This window comes from Phocoena phocoena, chromosome 8 (assembly GCF_963924675.1).
Source record: "Phocoena phocoena chromosome 8, mPhoPho1.1, whole genome shotgun sequence".
In the NCBI taxonomy this organism is placed as follows: domain Eukaryota; kingdom Metazoa; phylum Chordata; class Mammalia; order Artiodactyla; family Phocoenidae; genus Phocoena; species Phocoena phocoena.
Window position 1 is genome coordinate 104,518,846 of NC_089226.1, and position 19,045 is coordinate 104,537,890.

Genomic DNA, 19,045 nt, shown 5'->3' on the forward strand with positions numbered 1-19,045 from the left:
AGAGGAGGGCCATAGAGAAAAGCATCCTGATCAGAGGAATATAGCAAGGCTGGAGATAGGTACATTTATCTAATATCATCTGGCTTCAAGTGACTGCTTGCTGTCTCCCCAAACTCACCTAAAATTTAGGAGAAGCAGCATGTGGGACACATTTAATGGTTCATATCATTTACTGAGTAAATGTTTAGAGTTAGTGTTTTCCAGAACAAGCTGTCCTTTTAGGTTTGCAGTACCTTTCTCAGTGACTGGCAGAAAGGTCACACTCTTACTTCCCCATTAGATTTAAGGTAAACTTCTAGGGGCTTTTTCTTTTTCTACAAATTGTTTTGTCTAACAAATACACTAGTCTTTACCTTCTAGGAACTGAAATGGCATGGCTTGTGCTACATATCATACTAATGGCTTACAGTTGCATCAGTTACCGAAGATGGTGAAAAAACTAGGCATTATCTTTGTTTCTGGATTCTGGGTGTCTGTTGCTATAGAAACAAACCAGGCAGTAAACATGAGTGTTTAGGGAGTATTTGAATCTCAATGGATGTTCATTGGCTAATGAAAATAAAGTTAAGAAATTTGTTGAGTTGAGGGATAAACTGAATATTACTGAGTTCATTATTGTTTCCATTTTTGGTGGGTGGTATTATCCATTTTGGTTGTGTGCAGGTCATTTGAAGATTATTTCCTAGTGATTAGGCCTTCCAAAATTCCCTTTTCTGCTCTAGGAGGTGCACAATTAGAAAAAGCAAACATTTTATGTTCCTTTTGGGTAATGATTTCACTTAATTCAGATTAATTTTGGGGGGTTTGGCAATGAGTAGATTAATTTTTGAGTGTCATATAGTAAGAGTGCTGAGTTTAAAAATCATTCTATGGTTACTAAAAGGAGGTGAAGATTTAAGCAGGATAGAAGGTAGGGTGGGGAATTACACATCTTTATTTCCCAGTTATTTAAGAAATAAATCCCCCTTGGGACTTCGCTGGTGGCACAGTGGTTGAGAATCTGCTTGCCAGTGCAGTGGACACGGGTTCGATCTCTGGTCCGGGAAGATCGCACATGCTGCGGAGCAACTAAGCCCAGGCGCCACAACTGCTGAGCCCACTTGCTGCAACTACTGAAGCCTGTGCGCCTAGAGCCTGTGCTCCAAAACAAGAAGCCACCGCAAGGAGAAGCCCGCGCGCCACAACAAAGAGTAGCCACTGCTTGCTGCAACTACAGAAAGCCCATGGGCAGCAACGAAGACCCAACGCAGCCATAAATAAATAAATAAATCTAAAAAAGAAGTAAAACCCCCAACATGACTTGGACATTGACAAATGTTGTTACTTATTTCCAGTTTCTCTGATGGCTTGACTAGGCTACTTTGGGAGGATAAATGGATTGAACATTTGCATGTTGATAGTGTAATATTGCTGAGTACTACTTTTGCCAGTATCCAAGAAGAAGAATGTATGTATATTCTAGTAAAAACCTTTAGGGGAATAAAAATGTGCTTTTTCTATAATGTCTGAACTCAGATTATTTCTCTTAAAGATGGTGTTGAGATGCCTGTCTTCATCCTGAATTTCAGAGAATGATTTGGCTACTTGTAGCCACAGTTTTTTTCTTTACAGAATTGTGGCGATATCATGGTTACTTGTGCAGTAAGCACACTGAACAGTTGATTATACCACATAGTATGCAGAAAAGCAGGGCATGTTGGTGGAAGAGATCCAGCACTTTAACTCATTTCTCAGCCAGTTGGTTTTTTGGAGGACGTGTTTGTGGTTGAGTAACTGTATCCTGACTCAGAATTTTAGGATCATTCTGTATATAGTAGGTATTTGATATTAGTTCTGAGGGAACTTTTAGGGGAAAAGTTCACTTTGTGTTATATATCCCTCTTCTTCGGAGCATTGTGCCTTCTCAGCTATCTTTTTTTTTTTTAATCAGAGACTTAGGTGTGAATAAAGCTTCTTGCCAATTTCTATTTATGGATTACTCTGCCTTGTTGGAATTACTGTGATCTGCTAACGTCTTTCATATATAGAAAGTGTTCTGTGTACTGTTGATCTCTGCAGAACGTGATCTTCAGTTAGCCCAGAAAATATTTGAAGGCTGAACTGTCAACAAAAGAAATGCAAGCTTTTCAGCCATGTCAGTTGATCAGTACACATTCTTTGTAATACATTAAAGCAGTCGTGTTAAAACTAAGCATGTACGGGGCTTCCCTGGTGGCGCAGTGGTTGAGAGTCCGCCTGCCGATGCAGGGGACGCGGGTTCGTGCACCGGTCCGGGAAGATCCCACATGCCGCGGAGCGGCTGGGCCCGTGAGCCATGGCCACTGAGCCTGCGCGTCCGGAGCCTGTGCTCCACAACAGGAGAGGCCCGTGTACTGCAAAAAAAAAAACAAAAAAAAACTAAGCATGTGCCTTCCTTTATCTTTGTGGTCAGGCCTCTTATTTTAAGGGCCAGTAAGTGTTAAATCAAAAGGTAAAAACTTGGGCCCAAGGTTCAGTCACTGTAAGGCAGTGGTTCCTACTGTTCTTGTACTACCTTAGGGTGTTCCCATTAAAATCCCTCATGAGGTGTAATGATCACATTTTCTAAACAAAGATTATAAGCTTTTATTTTTGAAAAATGTTATCCACACCCTCTCATTTAATACGGAGGTCCTGAGTAATCCAGTAGGGTGAGGGGGAAACCCAAAAAAGTTTGAAGAGGTCACTGCTATAGAGGAGCAATATAGAGTCTGTATCTATAGTCCTTGGCACTTAGTAGGTGTTCAGTAAAGTTATTATGAATGAACAGACATTTCTTCTCTTATGTGGAGCCTTCACCAGCCATTCTGTTACTTCTTCTTCTTGGACTTTAATAACATTTGTATCTACCTATCTTAATACAGTACATTATCACATTGAATTGTAATACTGTAATTTATTTACATATCTGTCTCCCCCTACTGGCCAGCAGTCTCCTTCAGGGCTAGGACTGTGCCTTTTATCTTTGTATGCAGAGCATCTGGCTGTTACTCCATGTTCAGTGTCCTGTTTTATGAATGAGTAAGTGTTCAAATAATTTTTTTTTAAGAACTTATTTTTCTCGTTCTTTTTTTTTTAAGATTTTTTTGATGGGAACCATTTTTAAAGTCTTTATTGATTTGTTCTGTTTTTTTTTTATGTTTTGGTTTTCTGGCCACGAGGCTTGTAGGATCTTAGCTCCCTGATCAAGGATCGAACCCCCACCCCCTGCATTGGGAGGCGAAGTCTTAACCACTGGACTGCCAGGGAAGTCCCCTCAAATAATTTTTATAGCACAAACCACACATACACACATAGGAAGGTGGTAGGCAACGATCCATCTACATATGTACCTGTCCCACTGTGTGATCTTACAGTAATGATGGGTTTTCAAAAATATGGAAAGAAAGAAAATGAGAACAACACTTTAAAGTTCAATTGATTTTTAGGGTATGTATATGTCCATACTTTTGTGATAGAGGCTAGTTGAGAACCTCAGCTTCTTTCTTTAAAGATGTATAAGAGCTTATTAAGCACTTATCAAATAGGGGATTTGGTATATGTTGGAAAGATTCAGATTTAATCCATATAGCTTTATAAATTTATAAAAAGATGCCCCAAACTTTTTTTAAAGCAGTATCATGATGTGGACATGAAAATCGAGTTATTACTTGGCTTCTTATACTATCACCAGCAAAGAGGCTGTGTAATTAATAACTTTTCTATCAGGTAGTGGGGTAGATCTATCTCAGATCAGAATCTTAGAGAAAATAGGAGACATAGAAATCTTGCTTTAAAAAAATGTTGGCAATTTCATTTTTACAGAAGGTATGTAATAAATGTCACTGACTACAAATACAGAGAATGAGAACAAATTTTAATACCATACACAATAAAGGTACTAAGTTCAAAGCACTCTGATATAAAATAAAATGATCTCTGGTTAGGAATAGCAATATTTTTATTTCAGCCAGAATAGCTGAATGTCCAGTAAGATAATTTGTCAAGTAAAAGCTAGAATTAGAAGTCAGGAATGGTAGAATGTTAAATAAATAGTGGCATAGCTAGAAATGTAGTATCCCTTAGCAAATATCAGAAACCTCCAACCTTAGGGAAGGTCTTTTGCTAATCTTCTTTCTACCAAGCATGGTTTTCTGATTTATAGATAGTCTCCTTTGTTGCCAGTAGGTCCCACCACTTTACTTCCTCTCGCTGACAGAGTCATTTCAGCTGTCTGGGTGTCTTCTTCCTTTGACAGTTACTTCCAGCTGTCTCAAGCTACTGGTCTGGCTGAAGTTTCATTCCAAAATGATTTCAGTAGTATAGGGTGGTTAGACCATTGGTTCTAAAACCAAAGTGCCGGGGTTCCAATCTCAGCTGCACCAATTACTAACTTTGTAACTTGGGCAAGTTACTTCTATCGTACATTTGCCTTTTTTATTTTTATAAAGTAGAGAGGATAATATTCTTCTATGTGTTAATACATGCATAGTGCTTATTACAGTACTCGGTACGTGGTAAGCACTCAAATGTTAACTGCTATTACTACTGTAATTTTGCCCTGGCATCATAGTTCACCTTCAGAGCAGTAGCCCTTGTGGGTGTCATTAATAAAAAACTAACTGCCTTTTCATACTTTATACAATTTCTTCATTCTCTGACTCCTTTGTATCCCTAGGGGAGTGGGAATTGCCTAAGCTCTCCAGAAAGAACTGCCTCTAACATCTGGTTGATTGAGATACACGGAGGTTTGTTTAATATGGGGGGGTAGGCAGACAGCAGGACGATGTTGAAGTCCCTAGGAGGGCTACCCTGCCAACCCACCACTGGTCTCTCTCAGTGTCTCTGGTCAGGACAGAGAGGGCTAGGTCTGGAATTTAGATAGTCTATGAATAAGGGCAGGCAGACCTGGGGGACCGGTATGTAGCAAAATTTCAACATGGTATAATGTAAAAGGGAGCAAGGCTGATATCTTAGATGGAATCAGATTGTTGAGGACTTTATTTTAGAACACAAAGGGACCTTGAATTATTTACCTCCAGGGGAAAACTAGGATCTAGAGAGGTTAAATGATTTACTTAAGTGCCTAAGATCACATAGAAAGTAGCAATAGTAGAATTGACACTAGATAATTTCTCCCTTTAGACACTTTTGCTTTCTTGTTTTTCTGCTGTTTTCTAAGAGGGTTAACTTAGGTCAGTTTTACCTTTCTTTTTCTTTGTAAAATAATACCGTCATATTTCCTGATTCTCACAGGTTGATTATCTTAGCAAGAAAAACTATTTGATATAAAATGATAGAATTGTACAGTGATTCTTTTTTTTCTTTTTTTTATTGGCTGCGTTGCATCTTCGTTGCTGTGCATGGGCTTTCTCCGGTTGCGGCAAGCGGGGGCTTCTCTTGTTGTGGAGCATGGGCTCTAGGCACGCAGGCTTCAGTAGTTGTGGCACGCAGGCTCTAGAGCGCAGGCTCAGTAGTTGTGGCGCACGGGCTTAGTTGCTCCGCAGCATGTGGGATCTTCCCGGACCAGGGATAGAACCGGTGTCGCCTGCATTGGCAGGTGAATTCTCAACCAGTGCACCACCAGGGAAGTTCCTGTACAGTGATTCTCAAAGGGAGATTTTTGATATATTACATTACTAATTTTTAGAAATTGTAAAATATTTATAACAAAATTTGCCATTCTAACCATTTTTAAGTGTATTAATTCAGTGTACTACCATCATTACTGTTTCCAGAACTTGTTTTCATTACCCCAAATAGAAATTCTGTAATCATAAAGCAGTAACTTCCCATTCCTCCTCCACCCAGCCCCTAAACCTCTAATCTACTTTCTCTATGAATTTGTCTACTCTAGGTACTTCATAAGTGGAATCATACAGTATTTTATCTTTTTATGTCTGACCTATTTCACTTAGCATAATGTCTTGCAGGTTTATCCATGTTGCTGCATGTATCAGACCTCCATTTCATTTTATAGCTGAATAATATTTCATTGTATATATAAACACCACATTTTATTTATCTGTCAACGGAAATTTGGGACTATTTCCACCTTTTTTTTTTTTTTGACCATTGTGGATAATGCTATTATGAACATTGGTGTCAAGGTGTCTGAGTCCCTGCTTTCAGTTCTTCTGGGTATATACCTAGAAGTGGAATTATTGGATCATATGGCAATTCTGTGTTTACTTTTTTGAGGAATTGCTAGACTGTTTTTTTACACAGGCTGCAAACAGCAATGCATAAGGGTTCCAATTTCCCTACTTCCTGACTAACACTTGTTATTTTGTGTTTTTTTGATGATAGGAATCTTAATGGATGTGAAGTGGTATCTCATTGTGGGTTTGATTTCTAGTGATGTTAGATCTTTTCAAGTGCATATTGGCCACTTGTGTATCTTCTTCGGAGAAATTTCTGTTTAAGTCCTTTGCCCATTTTTGAAGTGGGTTTATTTTGTTGTTCAGTTGTAAGAGTTCTTTATATATTCTAGATACTGATCCCATATCAGATATATGATCTGCAAATATTTTCTCCCTATGGTTTCTTTTCACTCTGTCATTAGTGTCCTTTGCACAAATTTAAAAAAAAAAATTATTTAATTTATTTGGCTGTGCCGGGTCTTAGTTGTGCATGTGGGATCTTCTTTGCCACGTGCAGGATCTTTAGTTGCGGCATGCGGGATCTAGTTCCCTAACCAGGGATCAAACGCGGGCCCCCTGCATTGGGAGCACGGAGTCTTAATCGCTGGATCACCAGGGAAGTCCCCAAATTTTAAAAATTTTGATGAAGTCCATTTTGTCTGTTTTTTTTGCTTTTGCTTTTGATATCGTTTAAGAAATCCTCGTTAAAGCCAATGCTGTAAAGATTTTCCCATGTTTTTGTCTAAGAATTTTATTATAGTTTTAGCAGTTATGTTTACGTCTTTGATCTATTTTGAGTTAATTTTTGTACTGTATGGTGTCAGTAAGGGTCCAACTTCATTCTCCTGCGTGCAGATACCCAGTTTTCCCTGCATCATTTGTTGAAAATGTATTTAATCTTAATTAATTTAAGTCTCATAGTCACATGTAGCTAACATTTTGGACAGCTCAGATCTAGCTGATCATGTAATTTTTCTCCTTTAATCCGTTAATGTGGTGAATTATATCAGTAGTTGGAGTGGAAATTCTCAGAACTAACAAACCGCTTCTGCATTTTTGGCACATCATGGTAGTTCATTAAATACTGAACAACTTTTTTTAGTCACTTGTCTGTGTCCTTTCATATAAAATCAACTGAAATGTCTATGGAAATTGTTTAGAAAAAGACTTTGCTTTCTCAAAAAAATGATATCAGGCAATGTGTCTTCTATTGGTCTACATCAAACTTTATTCTTATAAAAATACATTGCTTTACTTAAACATGTACGTTGTATTACCTTTATTCTTTTACAGTTGCCCATCATTATTTTGTATTGAGATAGAATTCATATGCTAGGCAATTCACCCTTTTAAAGTGTGCAATTCAATAGTTTTTAGTAAATCCACAAAGTTGTGAAAACATTACCAGTATCTAATTCTAGAACATTTTCATTACCCCAGAGAAACCCAGTACACATTAGCAGTTATTCCCCATCTCTCTTCCTTCCAGCCCCTGGCAACCACTAATGTGTTTTCTGGCTTTATAGATTTGCCTATTCTGTCCATTTCAGATAAAGGTAATCATAAACTATGTAGTCCTTTGTGATTGGCTTTTTTCACTTAGTGTGTTTTTTAAAGTTCATCTGTGTTTGTAGCATTTATCAGTACTTCACTCCCTTTTTCTGCTCAACTGTATTCCATTGTATGGATATATACTATATTTTATTAGCCATTTGTCAGTTGATAGACCCTTGGGGTGTCCATCTACTCTGGTTATCATGAATAATGTTGCTATGAATGTTGGCGTACATGTTTTTGTGTGGCGTGTTTTCATTCTCTTGGGTAAATACCTAGGAATGGAATTTCTGGGTCATATGGTAACTCTAACCAATTTGAGGAACTGCCAGACTGTTTTCCAAAAGATTTGCTCTGTTCTTCATTCCCACTAACTGTGTATGAGGGTTTTGCTTTCTTCACATCCTCACCAGCACTTATTACCTAGTAGTTGTGAAATAGTATCTCGTGGTTTTGATTTGCGTTTCCTTAATGACTGATGAGCTAAAGACTAATGATGTTTCATGTGCTTATTGGCCAGTTATATATCTTTGAAAAATACTCTTTCAAACCTTTGCCCACTTTAATTTTATATTTTGCCTTTTCATTTTTAAGTTGTAAGAGTTCTTTATATATCCTAGATATTAGACCCTTATGAGATATATAATTTGCAAATAGTTTCTCTCATTTTATAAATTGCCGTTTACCTTTCTTGATAGTGTTTTTGAAGCACAAAAAGTTTTAATTTGGGGGCTTCCCTGGTGGCGCAGTGGTTGAGAGTCCGCCTGCCGATGCAGGGGACGCGGGTTCGTGCCCCGGGCTGAGAAGATCCCACATGCCGCGGAGCGGCTGGGCCCGTGAGCCATGGCTGCTGAGCCTGCGCGTCCACAGCCTGTGCTCCGCAGTGGGAGAGGCCACGACAGTGAGAGGCCCACATACCGCAAAAAAAAAAAAAAAAAAAAAAAGTTTTAATTTTGAAGAAATCTAGTTAATCTATTTTGTTGTTGTTACTTGTACTTTTGGTGTCTTATCTAAGAAACTGTTGCCTAATCCACAGTCATGAATATTTACACCACAGTTTCTTCTAAGAATTGCATAGTCTTAGCCTTTACATTTAAGTCTGATCCATTGTAAGTTAGTTTTTTTGTATAAGGTGTGAGGTAGAGGTCCAGCTTCATTCTTTTACATGTGGATATCCAGTTGTCCCAGCACCATTTAAAATTTTATTTTAATTTTTAAAATTTTTATAGTTTTAAAGGTTGCTTTCCATTTACACATGTTTAGAAAAGAGAATGCCAGATGTTTCTGTGTCATAGTGAGTACCTGTTTGCATCTATTCTTGCACCATTGTCTTTTTTTTTTTTTTTTTTTTGGCCACGCTGCAGCTTGTGGGATCTTAGTTCCTCAACCAGGGATTAAACCCGAACCCTCAGAAGTGAAAGCGTGGAGTTCTAACCACTGGACCGCCAAGGAATTCCCACCATTGTCTTTTCTACAGCTAACCATCTAGGAGAGTATAGTATAGTATAGTATAGTATAGTATAGTATAGTATAGTATAGTATCTGTAGCCCTTCATCTTATGTATCAGTACTTGAGTTAACTAAATATTCCATTTATGTGGCTGTTTTTACCATTTAATATAGTTAATTACCACCTGACCAGGAGTGGTAAATATTTTTTTAAGGCAGTTTCTAAATTTTTTTTTTTTCGGCTGTGTTGGGTTTTTGTTGCTGCGCGTGGGGTTTTTCTGGTTGCGGCGAGCAGGGGCTACTCTTCGTTGCAGTGTGCGGGCCTCTCATTGCGGTGGCTTCTCTTGTTGTGGAGCACAGGCTCTAGGTGTGCAGGCTTCAGTAGTTGCAGCACGCGGGCTTGGTAGTTGTGGCTCACGGGCTCTAGAGTGCAGGCTCAGTAGTTGTGGCACACGGGCTTAGTTGCTCTGTGGCATGTGGGATCCTCCCGGACCAGGGCTCGAACCCGTGTCCCCTGCATTGGCAGGCAGATTCTTAACCACTGCGCCACCATGAGTTTGCTCATGGTGAGTTGGAAAACATGAGTTTGCTATATAGTTTGGTAATCTAAATAGAATAAATGATAATTGGTTATTCAAGAGTAAAACTCACTGTTAACCCTGGAAAGTACAAATTGCTTTTGAGTGAAAATGTGGTTGGAATAGATTTCATAGTTCAGTTTGTGCCTATTTACTGTGACACTGGGTTCGGCAAGGGCTGGTGTCTATGGGAGCCCAGAAACATCCTTTAGGTTGCCAAAAATCACCTAGAATTTAAAAAAGCACAGCATGCTAGTTAAACCATTTAGAATTATTTGGTAATGTTGGTAGGCTGGAGGAGATTGGTGGCTGCTTTCCTTAGTGTTAAAGTGGCATTGCCTTTTGAGTTTCACCTGTAGCAGATTGTGTCATTGACTACTTATTTCCAGGGTTATTTTGAGGATTGAATATGTTTTTTAAGCACTTAGAGGTTTGCCGTAGATGTTTACTTTCACCAGGGTTTGCATATAGATAGAATGGGGTGGGGGGAACCTTATCCTGGACAGTGTTAAAACCAGCACAAATAATTTCACATTACTGTTGACCTCCCAATTGCAACAATCAAAAGAAAACAAGAATTAAATTTTTCTGTAGTCCTTAAGAAATGGGCATAGCTTGGCTGGAGCAGGAGTTTTCCTTATATCCTTACACTTTCCATATTGAAAGTACAAATGGAAGAATAATTCTTCTTGAATATAGGAAAAATAAAAGCATGTAAAAAGAAAGAAGAGACAGAGAACTTCAGGCTACCATGTTAGAAATGTTGGGATAATCAAGATGATGATATCTTGACTGAAAAAGAGTCAGTAATAGTTGACCTAGGAAATGTTAAAGTTTGAAAATATGACTGGGATTTTTTTTGATGTGCATATTAGAATTTATGCAAAAGAATGCTTTCTTTTCTCTTTGAAATTGAGGTATAATTGACATACAATATTATATTAGTTTCAGGTGTACAACATTCAACATTTGTATACATTGCAAAATGGTTACCACAATGGTTCCTTACCATCTGTCACCTTACAAAGCTAATACGGTATTATTGACTATATTGCCCCATGCTGTACATTACATCCCCATGACTTGTTTATTTTATAGCTGGAAGTTTGTACTTCATAATCCCATTCACCTGTTTCACACCACGCCCACCCCTTGGCAACCACCAATCTATTCTGTTTATGACTCTGGATTTTGTTTTGTTAGTTTTGGTTTTTAGATTCCACATACATGCAGTGTATGTCTTTCTCCACCTGATTTATTTCACTTAGCGTCATACTCTCAATCCTGATGTTGCTTTAGATGGCAAGATTTCATTCCTTTTTATGGCTGAGTAGTATTCCATCGTGTGTGTGTGTGTGTGTGTGTGTGTGTGTGTGTGTGTGTGTGTGTACACATATACCACATCTTTATTCATCCATCAATCAAATCGACACTTAGATTGCTTCCATATCTTGGCTATTATAAATAATGCTGCAGGGAGCATAAGGATGCATATATCTTTTCTTTTTAAAGAATATTTATTTATTTTTGGCTGCACCAGGTCTTCCTTGCAGCATGTGGGAAATTTAGTTGCAGCATGTGGACTTCTTAGTTGTTTCATGCAGATTCTTAATTGCATATGTGGGCTTCTTAGTTGCAGCACGCATGCGGGATCTAGTTCTCCGACCAGGGATCGAACCTGGGCCCCCTACATTGCGTACATGGAGTCTTACCCACTGGACCACCAGGGAAGTCCCGCATATATCTTTTCAAATTCATATTTTCGTTTTCTTCGGTTAGATACCCAGTAGTAGAATTGCTAGATGATGTGGTAGATTGATTGATTGAGTCTTCATTGCTGCGCGTGGGCTTCTGGGGGCTACTCTTCGTTGCGGTGCGCGGGCTTCTCATTGCACTGGCTTCTCTTATTGTGGAGCATTGGCTCTAGGCACACAGGCTTCAGTAGTTGTGGTACGCGGGCTCAGTAGTTGTGGCGCACGGGCTTAGTTGCTCCGCGTCATGTGGGATCTTCCCGGACCAGGGCTCAAACCTGTGTCCCCTGCATTGGCAGGCAGATTCTTAACCACTGCACCACCAGGGAAGTCGCTTTTTTTTTTTTTTTTTTTGCCATTCTGTGTGGCATGAGGGATCTTAGTTCCACAACCAGGGATCAAACCCACACCTCCTGCAGTGGAAGCATGGAGTCTTAACCACTGGACAGCCAGAGAAGTCCCTGTTACCTTTTTGATAATAGCTATTCTGACCGGTGTAGGATGATACCTTACTGTGGTTTTGGTTTGCATTTCCCTGATGATTAGTGTCATTGAACATCTTTTCATGTGCCTCTTGCCACGTGTGTCTTTTTTGGAAAAATGTTTATTCACATCATCTGCCCATTTTTTAATCAGTTTGTTTGTTTGCTTGTTATTGAGTTGTGTGAGTTCTTTATATATGTTGGATGTTAACCCCTTATCAGATAAATTATTTACAAATGACTTCTCCCATTCAGTAGGTTTCCTTTTTATTTTTGGTGGTAGTTTCCTTTGCTGTGCAGAAGCTTTTTAGTTTGATGTAGCCTCATTTGTTTATTTTTGTTTTTGTTTTCCCTTGCCTTTGGAGTCAGATCCAAAAAAATTGCTAAGACCAATGTCAAGGAGCTTACTGTCTATGTTTTCTTCTAGGAGTTTTATGGTTTCAGGTCTTATTACATTTAAGTCTTTAACCCATTTTGAGTTAATTTTTATATATGGTATAAGATAGTGCTCCAGTTTCATTCTTTAGCATGTAGCTGTCCAGTTTTCCCAACACCATTTGTTGAAGAGACTATCCTTTCCCCGTTGTATATTCTTGCCTCCTTTGTCATAAATTAATTGACCATGTATGCGTGGGTTTATTTCTGGGCACAAGTGAATGCTTTCTAAAAGTGATTATTGTGGGAAACTACATTTATTCCGATGGTATTGTTCCTGCTTTTTGACATACTTGGAACTCATCTTTTGGAGTTCTCTTCAAAGACACATATATGAAATAAGGTGAGGAAGAGAACGGAGTGGTGTCTTCTAAAAAACGAACCTATTTAAGAAATTGTCAGTGAAAATACCACCCCCCCTTTCAAATATAAAGGTAACTAAGAATATTTTGAGCAGTGATGGCATTTTTAGAGTGAGAGGTCTACTAAAATTAGGTCTTTTGGCCTTTGAGCTGTGATTTATGGCAACAAAGTGCTAGGTAAGAGTGTTATAAAGTTTTTTGTGTTTTTTAAAAATATTTATTTTATTTATTTATTCTTTTTGGCTGTGTTGGGCCTTCGTTGCTGCACGTGGGCTTTCTCTAGTTGCCCCGAGCGGGGGCTACTCTTCGTTGCAGTGCGCGGGCCAGTGGCTTCTCTTGTTGCGGAGCACGGGCTCTACGTGTGCAGGCTTCAGTAGTTGTGGCGCGCGGGCTCTAAAGCACAGGCTCGGTAGTTGTGGCACACGGGCTTATTTACTCTGCGGCATGTGGGATCTTCCTGGACCAGGGCTTGAACCGTGTCCCCTGCATTGGCAGGAGGATTCTTAAGCACTGTGCCACCAGGGAAGCCCAAGAGTGTTATAAAGTTTTTTACCAAATATGGAAAAGATATCAGGTATCTATCAGTGTTTCTACCTAAAACTGCTAAATTGAATCTTGCTCTCCTCTGGTGTGCTCTCCTCTGTGTGTAGTTTTTATATTTTATGACTTATTTCTGCCCTTTCCCTGATCCTATTCCCTAAGAGACCTTTCTACAGTGTCTCATTTTCTTATGTGTTTATATAAATTCAGGTGCCATGTAATCAATTCTAGATCATCAATATCTAACTTTAAATTCCAGGTTTGGTTGTCCTTAGCACATACTGGAGTAGGGCTACTTTACCATTCATTGTCTCCCACGTGGATTGTCCTATGTGTATGTATTCAAGAAATTTCGACAAATTTTAACACTGGCTGTAGTAAAATATACCAAAAGGTAAATTTGCAGCATAAGCAACGTGTTATCTTAAAAAAAAAAAAGCTTACAAGATTATTCACATACCATAAAATTCACCCGTTTAAAGTGTACAACTCAGTGGTTTTTAGTATATTCACAGAGTTGTGCAAACATCACCACTATCTAATTCTAGAACATTTTTAATTTCTCCCAAAAGAAACCCATACTGTTAACAGTTACTTTCTATCTCTCCCTCTCCCCAGCCCATTGCAACCATTAATCTACTTTCTATCTCTGTAGATTTGCTTTTTCTGGACATTTCATGTAAATAAAATTATGACTTTTTGAGGGCGGTGACCGAGTCTGGAGCTGCCCCAGGAGCCGGATCTGTCGTATCCTCTCTTCCACTTCCTGTTGCAAACAATAAAGTCCATTCGTACAGTAAAAAAATAAAAATGTGATTATGGTCTTCTGTGTTTGGCATCTTTCACTTAGCATGTTTTTAAGATTCTTCCATATTGCAGCACATATCAGTACTTCATTCTTTTTTATGGCCAGTTACTATTCCATTGTGTAAATATACCACGTTTTGTTTATCCATTCATCAATTGATCGACATTTGGGTTGTTGCTGCCTTTTGGCTATTATAAATAATGTTCTGCTGTGAACATCTGTGTACAGGTTTTTGTATGGACGTGCGTTTTTAATTCTTTTGGATATATACCTAAGATTAAAATTGCTGGGTCATAGGATAACTTACTGTGTGTTTAACTTTTTGAGGAACTGCCAAACTGTTTTCCAAAATGGCTGCAACATTTTACATTCCCATCAGCACTGTATAAGGGTTCCAGTTTCTCCACATGCCCTCCAACACTTGTTATTGTCTACCTTTTTGATAATAGCCATCCTATTGGGTGTGAAGTGGTGTATCGTTGTGGTGTTAATTTGTATTTCCCCTAATGACTAATGATCCCGAGCATTTTTCATGTGCTTTTTGGCCATTTGATCCCGAGCATTTTTCATGTGCTTTTTGGCCACTTGTATATCTTTCTTTGGCAAGACACTATCCTTAATGCTAAGTATTGATGGTCTGCTGTTTGGAATACTGTTGTTTAGATTAACTTTCTTTATCTGCTGTAAAAGAGTTTCTGTTTCATTAATTCAAGTGTTTTAGTCTATTCTTGAAGGTTGTTTTAGAAAGCTAATCTAGAAAGGGCCTTCCCCATGAAAAAATTATGTTTTGTATCCTGGCCTGTAATGTCTATGAAGACAGTTTAAGCAATGATAGACAAATAAAATGTTTAGTAGACCCGATTTGGTCCTATTTTCGTTGTAAATTTATATCTCTAGGCTCAAAGAGTTAGCAGTGGTAAAATGTACAAAGTAGGAAACCTAGTGACTCATTTAAAATTTTGTACATTCTGAGAATATTAGCTGACCTTTGGTTGAGAAAAAGATCTATAAGGCAAGGAAAATTGATGCTTAACATAGCAACTGAAAGGCATGAAAAAGTCCATGATTTCATCCTTATGTCCCTCTCTCCCCAGCGTGGTACCATGCGACGACGCTATGAAGATGATGGCATTTCAGATGATGAAATTGAAGGAAAAAGAACTTTTGACTTGGAAGAGAAACTCCACACCAACAAATATAATGCAAATTTTGTTACTTTTATGGAAGGAAGAGGTCAGTATCATTTGGGTTCAGACCTGCAGCCCCTTGATGTAGGAAGTTGTAGACTCTGGGAGCTGTGGACTCAGCATCTCTGCAGCCAAAGTACTGCCTGTTGATGCTGTGATGCTATTTATCTGTATTTTCTCTTACTACTCAATGCCACTCATGCACACACCCCCGCCCCAGTCCTCCCACCCTGTGAGTCATTCTCTGCTATATTGGAAAAAGCAAGCGTTTATTAGGGCAAGAATGTTGGAATTTTTCCCTAAAGGCCTCTTCCTTCTTCTTCTCCCATCCCTTGGTTTGGGTTTAATTAAGAATAGTATAATAAAAATCCTTTTATGCGTGTACCTGCCCCACCAAAACTGAGCTCTATGTGTATCATGCAGCTTTGTTCCTTGGCAAACTGACAAGGATGTCATGGTATGTATTGTAGTGGACAGAGTTACATATTTAGGCTATTAAGTGACAGGGCGATGATTTCTGCTTAGGATTTATGAGATGACTCAATAGTACTATCCCCTGTTGGTTAAATTCTGAATTATTGTGGAAGTATAGATTTAGCAAATCCCTTGAGCCCTGCTTCTCAGTGTGCTCTCCCTATACCTTAAGAGATGCTTCTTAATAACAAGCATGTATTATCTAACAGCAAAACTGTATACACAGAAATAGCAAATACCATCTCTACCTTATTATTTAGGATCCATTTTATGGTCCTTTTGTCTTTTTCCAGCTAAACCTTTTGCCTTTCTAACAATTGTTTTCCTATGGTGACAGATTTTAATGTAGAGTATATCCAGCGGGGTGGCTTAAGAGATCCTCTGATTTTCAAGAACTCCGATGGACTTGGAATAAAGTAAGTGTTTGCTGTTTGATTGGATGTGATTGCAAAATGGCCACATTACACCCAGGGCTATAGACAATGCAGTATGGATAATCCAAAGCATAGATCATTGAAAATATCTAAAAGTGTGTTGTTATAGGTAAGTGAGAAAATATAGATGAGCTATAAAGAAAATAAATCTCCTAAAATCTACCACCCTGAGATAATCTCTATTAACCTTTTCTCATATATTCTTTTTTCCTATGTATGTATATGTACATATATATACATTTATATTTCAAATATATTTTAATCCTCAATATGAAGATTGATACGTCTTGACTGGAGAGTTCTTAATTCTTTAAGAAAAAACTCACCTGACTAGAGTAGTTGTGCTTCCCATTATACTTACTAGTGTTTGTTTCATAGGATGCCAGATCCAGACTTCACTGTGAATGATGTCAAAATGTGTGTGGGTAAGTATTAAACTTGAGGCCTTTGAGTGTCTTTGAGGCAAAGATCTAAGATTTACAACTGGGTCTTAAATCCCTTACTGAGATTTAAGGCTTAGGAACATTGAACTATATATTTGATTGAAGTATATACTACTTGAAATCGTTTCTTGATTAGAAACTACTGTTTAACAACTGAGGATTTTCTCAAAGGTAGTTATAGAAGTTGCTTCATTTATTACTACTCATTAGACATACAACATCTGAACATCTGCCTCTTTCCTACCTACTGTTTTTATCACTGTGCATCCTTCCTTCTCTCCATGAAGAGCCTACCTTCCAGGGCAAAATTTCAAAAGTGAAATTTTATATCTCTGAGCCAAGAATAAAACTTCATTTATGATTCTCTTCCTTTCCCTAAAAGCCATGGAGAAATTTCCAGGAAATTTTCACCAATGCTACATTTGGTAACTTGGCTAAGGTTTGAAACTTTGTAAGCTGAGAAGTAGATTCATTAAAATTTCTCTTCATCAGTGATTGGTTAACTTGAGTCTTAATCAGAATTGTATTTTCTTCCTTCTTTTTTTTGGCTGCACTGGGTCTTCGTTGCGGCATGCGGGCTTCTCTAGCTGTGGCACGTGGGCTCTGTAGTCGCAGTGCGCAGGCTTAGTTGCCCCATGGCATGTGGGATCCTAGTTCCCTGACCAGGGATCGAACCCTCATCCCCTGCATTGGAAGGCAGATTCTTAACCACCGGACCACCAGGGAAGTGCCAGATTTGTATTTCATTATACTGAAAGTTTAGAGGGAAAAAGCAAATTAGAACAGTCTAATTAAAGAAGAAAACTTCCTAGAGTCAGTAAGGGTTTGGTCAATTTTCTGCAGATCATTGGTGTTCAGTGCGGCCCTGAGACGTGTCAGGATCCTTAGGAATTCAGAGATAGTTATTCTCCTATACATGATAAGGCAGTAAAGTGGATTAAAATATTTTAGAAATGTTTCTGACAGGACATGAAACAAAAGTTTTCAGGTGCTTTCCGCCTAACACTACAACTTCTATTATGTTTTGTCCTCTATGCTGAAGCTCCAGTGCAGTCTCTCCCTTTGAAGTTAAGTATTGCAGTACTGTCTCTTGGCCACTTGAGGGCTCTTTTTAGACAGCTGGATAACTTCCGTTTATCCAAGAGATAAATGTCCTAGGTAGAGGAAGTTTCTCTAATTCCCTGTATTTTCCACTCCCCTACCTGTTTCTCTGTTAGATTCCAGCTATCTGCCTGTCACTATGTATTTCCTATTACTTAGCACAGTCTCTGGAGTATAGTAGATACTCAGTAAATCTGTTTACTAATTAAAATGCTTTCCTACTCTTCACAAGGCAGGGTTCTCAGGGGGCCTCGGAAAACTTATCGGTCCATCGCTTGACTTTTTTTTCCTAATGGACCTCCAGGAAGTAATTCCTTGGATCCACAAGTTAATGGACCACCAAAGCTTTTCTCTATTGGTCAGGCATTCTTAGGGGTTTGTGATCCACAGATGACCTGCATCAGAATCATCTGTGATACTTGTTAAAAATATAGACTTCTAGATCCTGTCATAGACTTACAGTATCCAAATTTCTGAGCTGTACAGATATAAGGACTGATTCACTCACTAGCCTTCTTTTGCATTCCTTCTCACTTATCACTTTCTCATGTCCTCAATATGTTTTCTGCTAATAATGGTCTTTAGAGCCCTTCCTAACCTTATATTTTCCAAATAGACCTGTGGATGGTCACAGATATCTTTGTTGTGATTTAAAATAAAGCAGTGATTATATTTAAACTGACAGACTTATCAGAAGTTTCAAATGATGATTGTTAAAATGCAGTGAACAACATATTGGTGATTACAATAACCCATTATTACTAAATGTACTTTGGCTGATCCATTCTTCTTTTCTACCTAAAGTAGAATGTTACATCTCCAGTGTCAGTTCATGTCCCCAAAAGATAGTACACATGTTCTATTGTGTAAACTTTATATAATGGGATATATTGATTTTAAAGTGTGGACTCAAACAAAACTGGCTGGTTTCAAATCCCAGCTCCACTAATTACTACCTGTGTAACCTTGGGCAAGTTACTTAAATGTGAAGAACAGTGTCTGGCACGTAGTATGTGCTCAGTAAAAGTTAGCTATTTCTATGACTGTCATTATTTTATCTGAGTGCTCTGGTAGCATTGGCATAGTGGAACTGTGTTTGCCTTATCTACATTCCTAAAGGAAAGCATTCACTTTTTAGTTTTTTTTTAAATTATGGTAAAATACAGATAACCTAAAATTTATCATTGTAATAATTTTAAAGTATCCAGCTCAGTGGCATTAAGTATATTCACAGTGTGCAACCATCACTAATACCTACTTCCAGAACTTTTTCATCACCCCTAACAGAAACTCCATACCCATTAAGT

At 38.4% G+C, this 19,045-nt stretch overlaps 1 protein-coding gene across 1 annotated transcript in view; it reads left to right on the plus strand.

The window, feature by feature from the left end:
* KDM2A (lysine demethylase 2A) overlaps positions 1 to 19,045 on the plus strand; it is a 103,658-nt gene that overhangs the window by 44,786 nt on the left and 39,827 nt on the right. Inside the window, exons 2-4 of the mRNA XM_065883057.1 lie at positions 15,194 to 15,332; positions 16,098 to 16,176; positions 16,573 to 16,619. Of these exons, the coding sequence (XP_065739129.1) occupies positions 15,194 to 15,332; positions 16,098 to 16,176; positions 16,573 to 16,619 (265 nt within the window). The remainder of the gene's footprint in view (positions 1 to 15,193; positions 15,333 to 16,097; positions 16,177 to 16,572; positions 16,620 to 19,045) is intronic.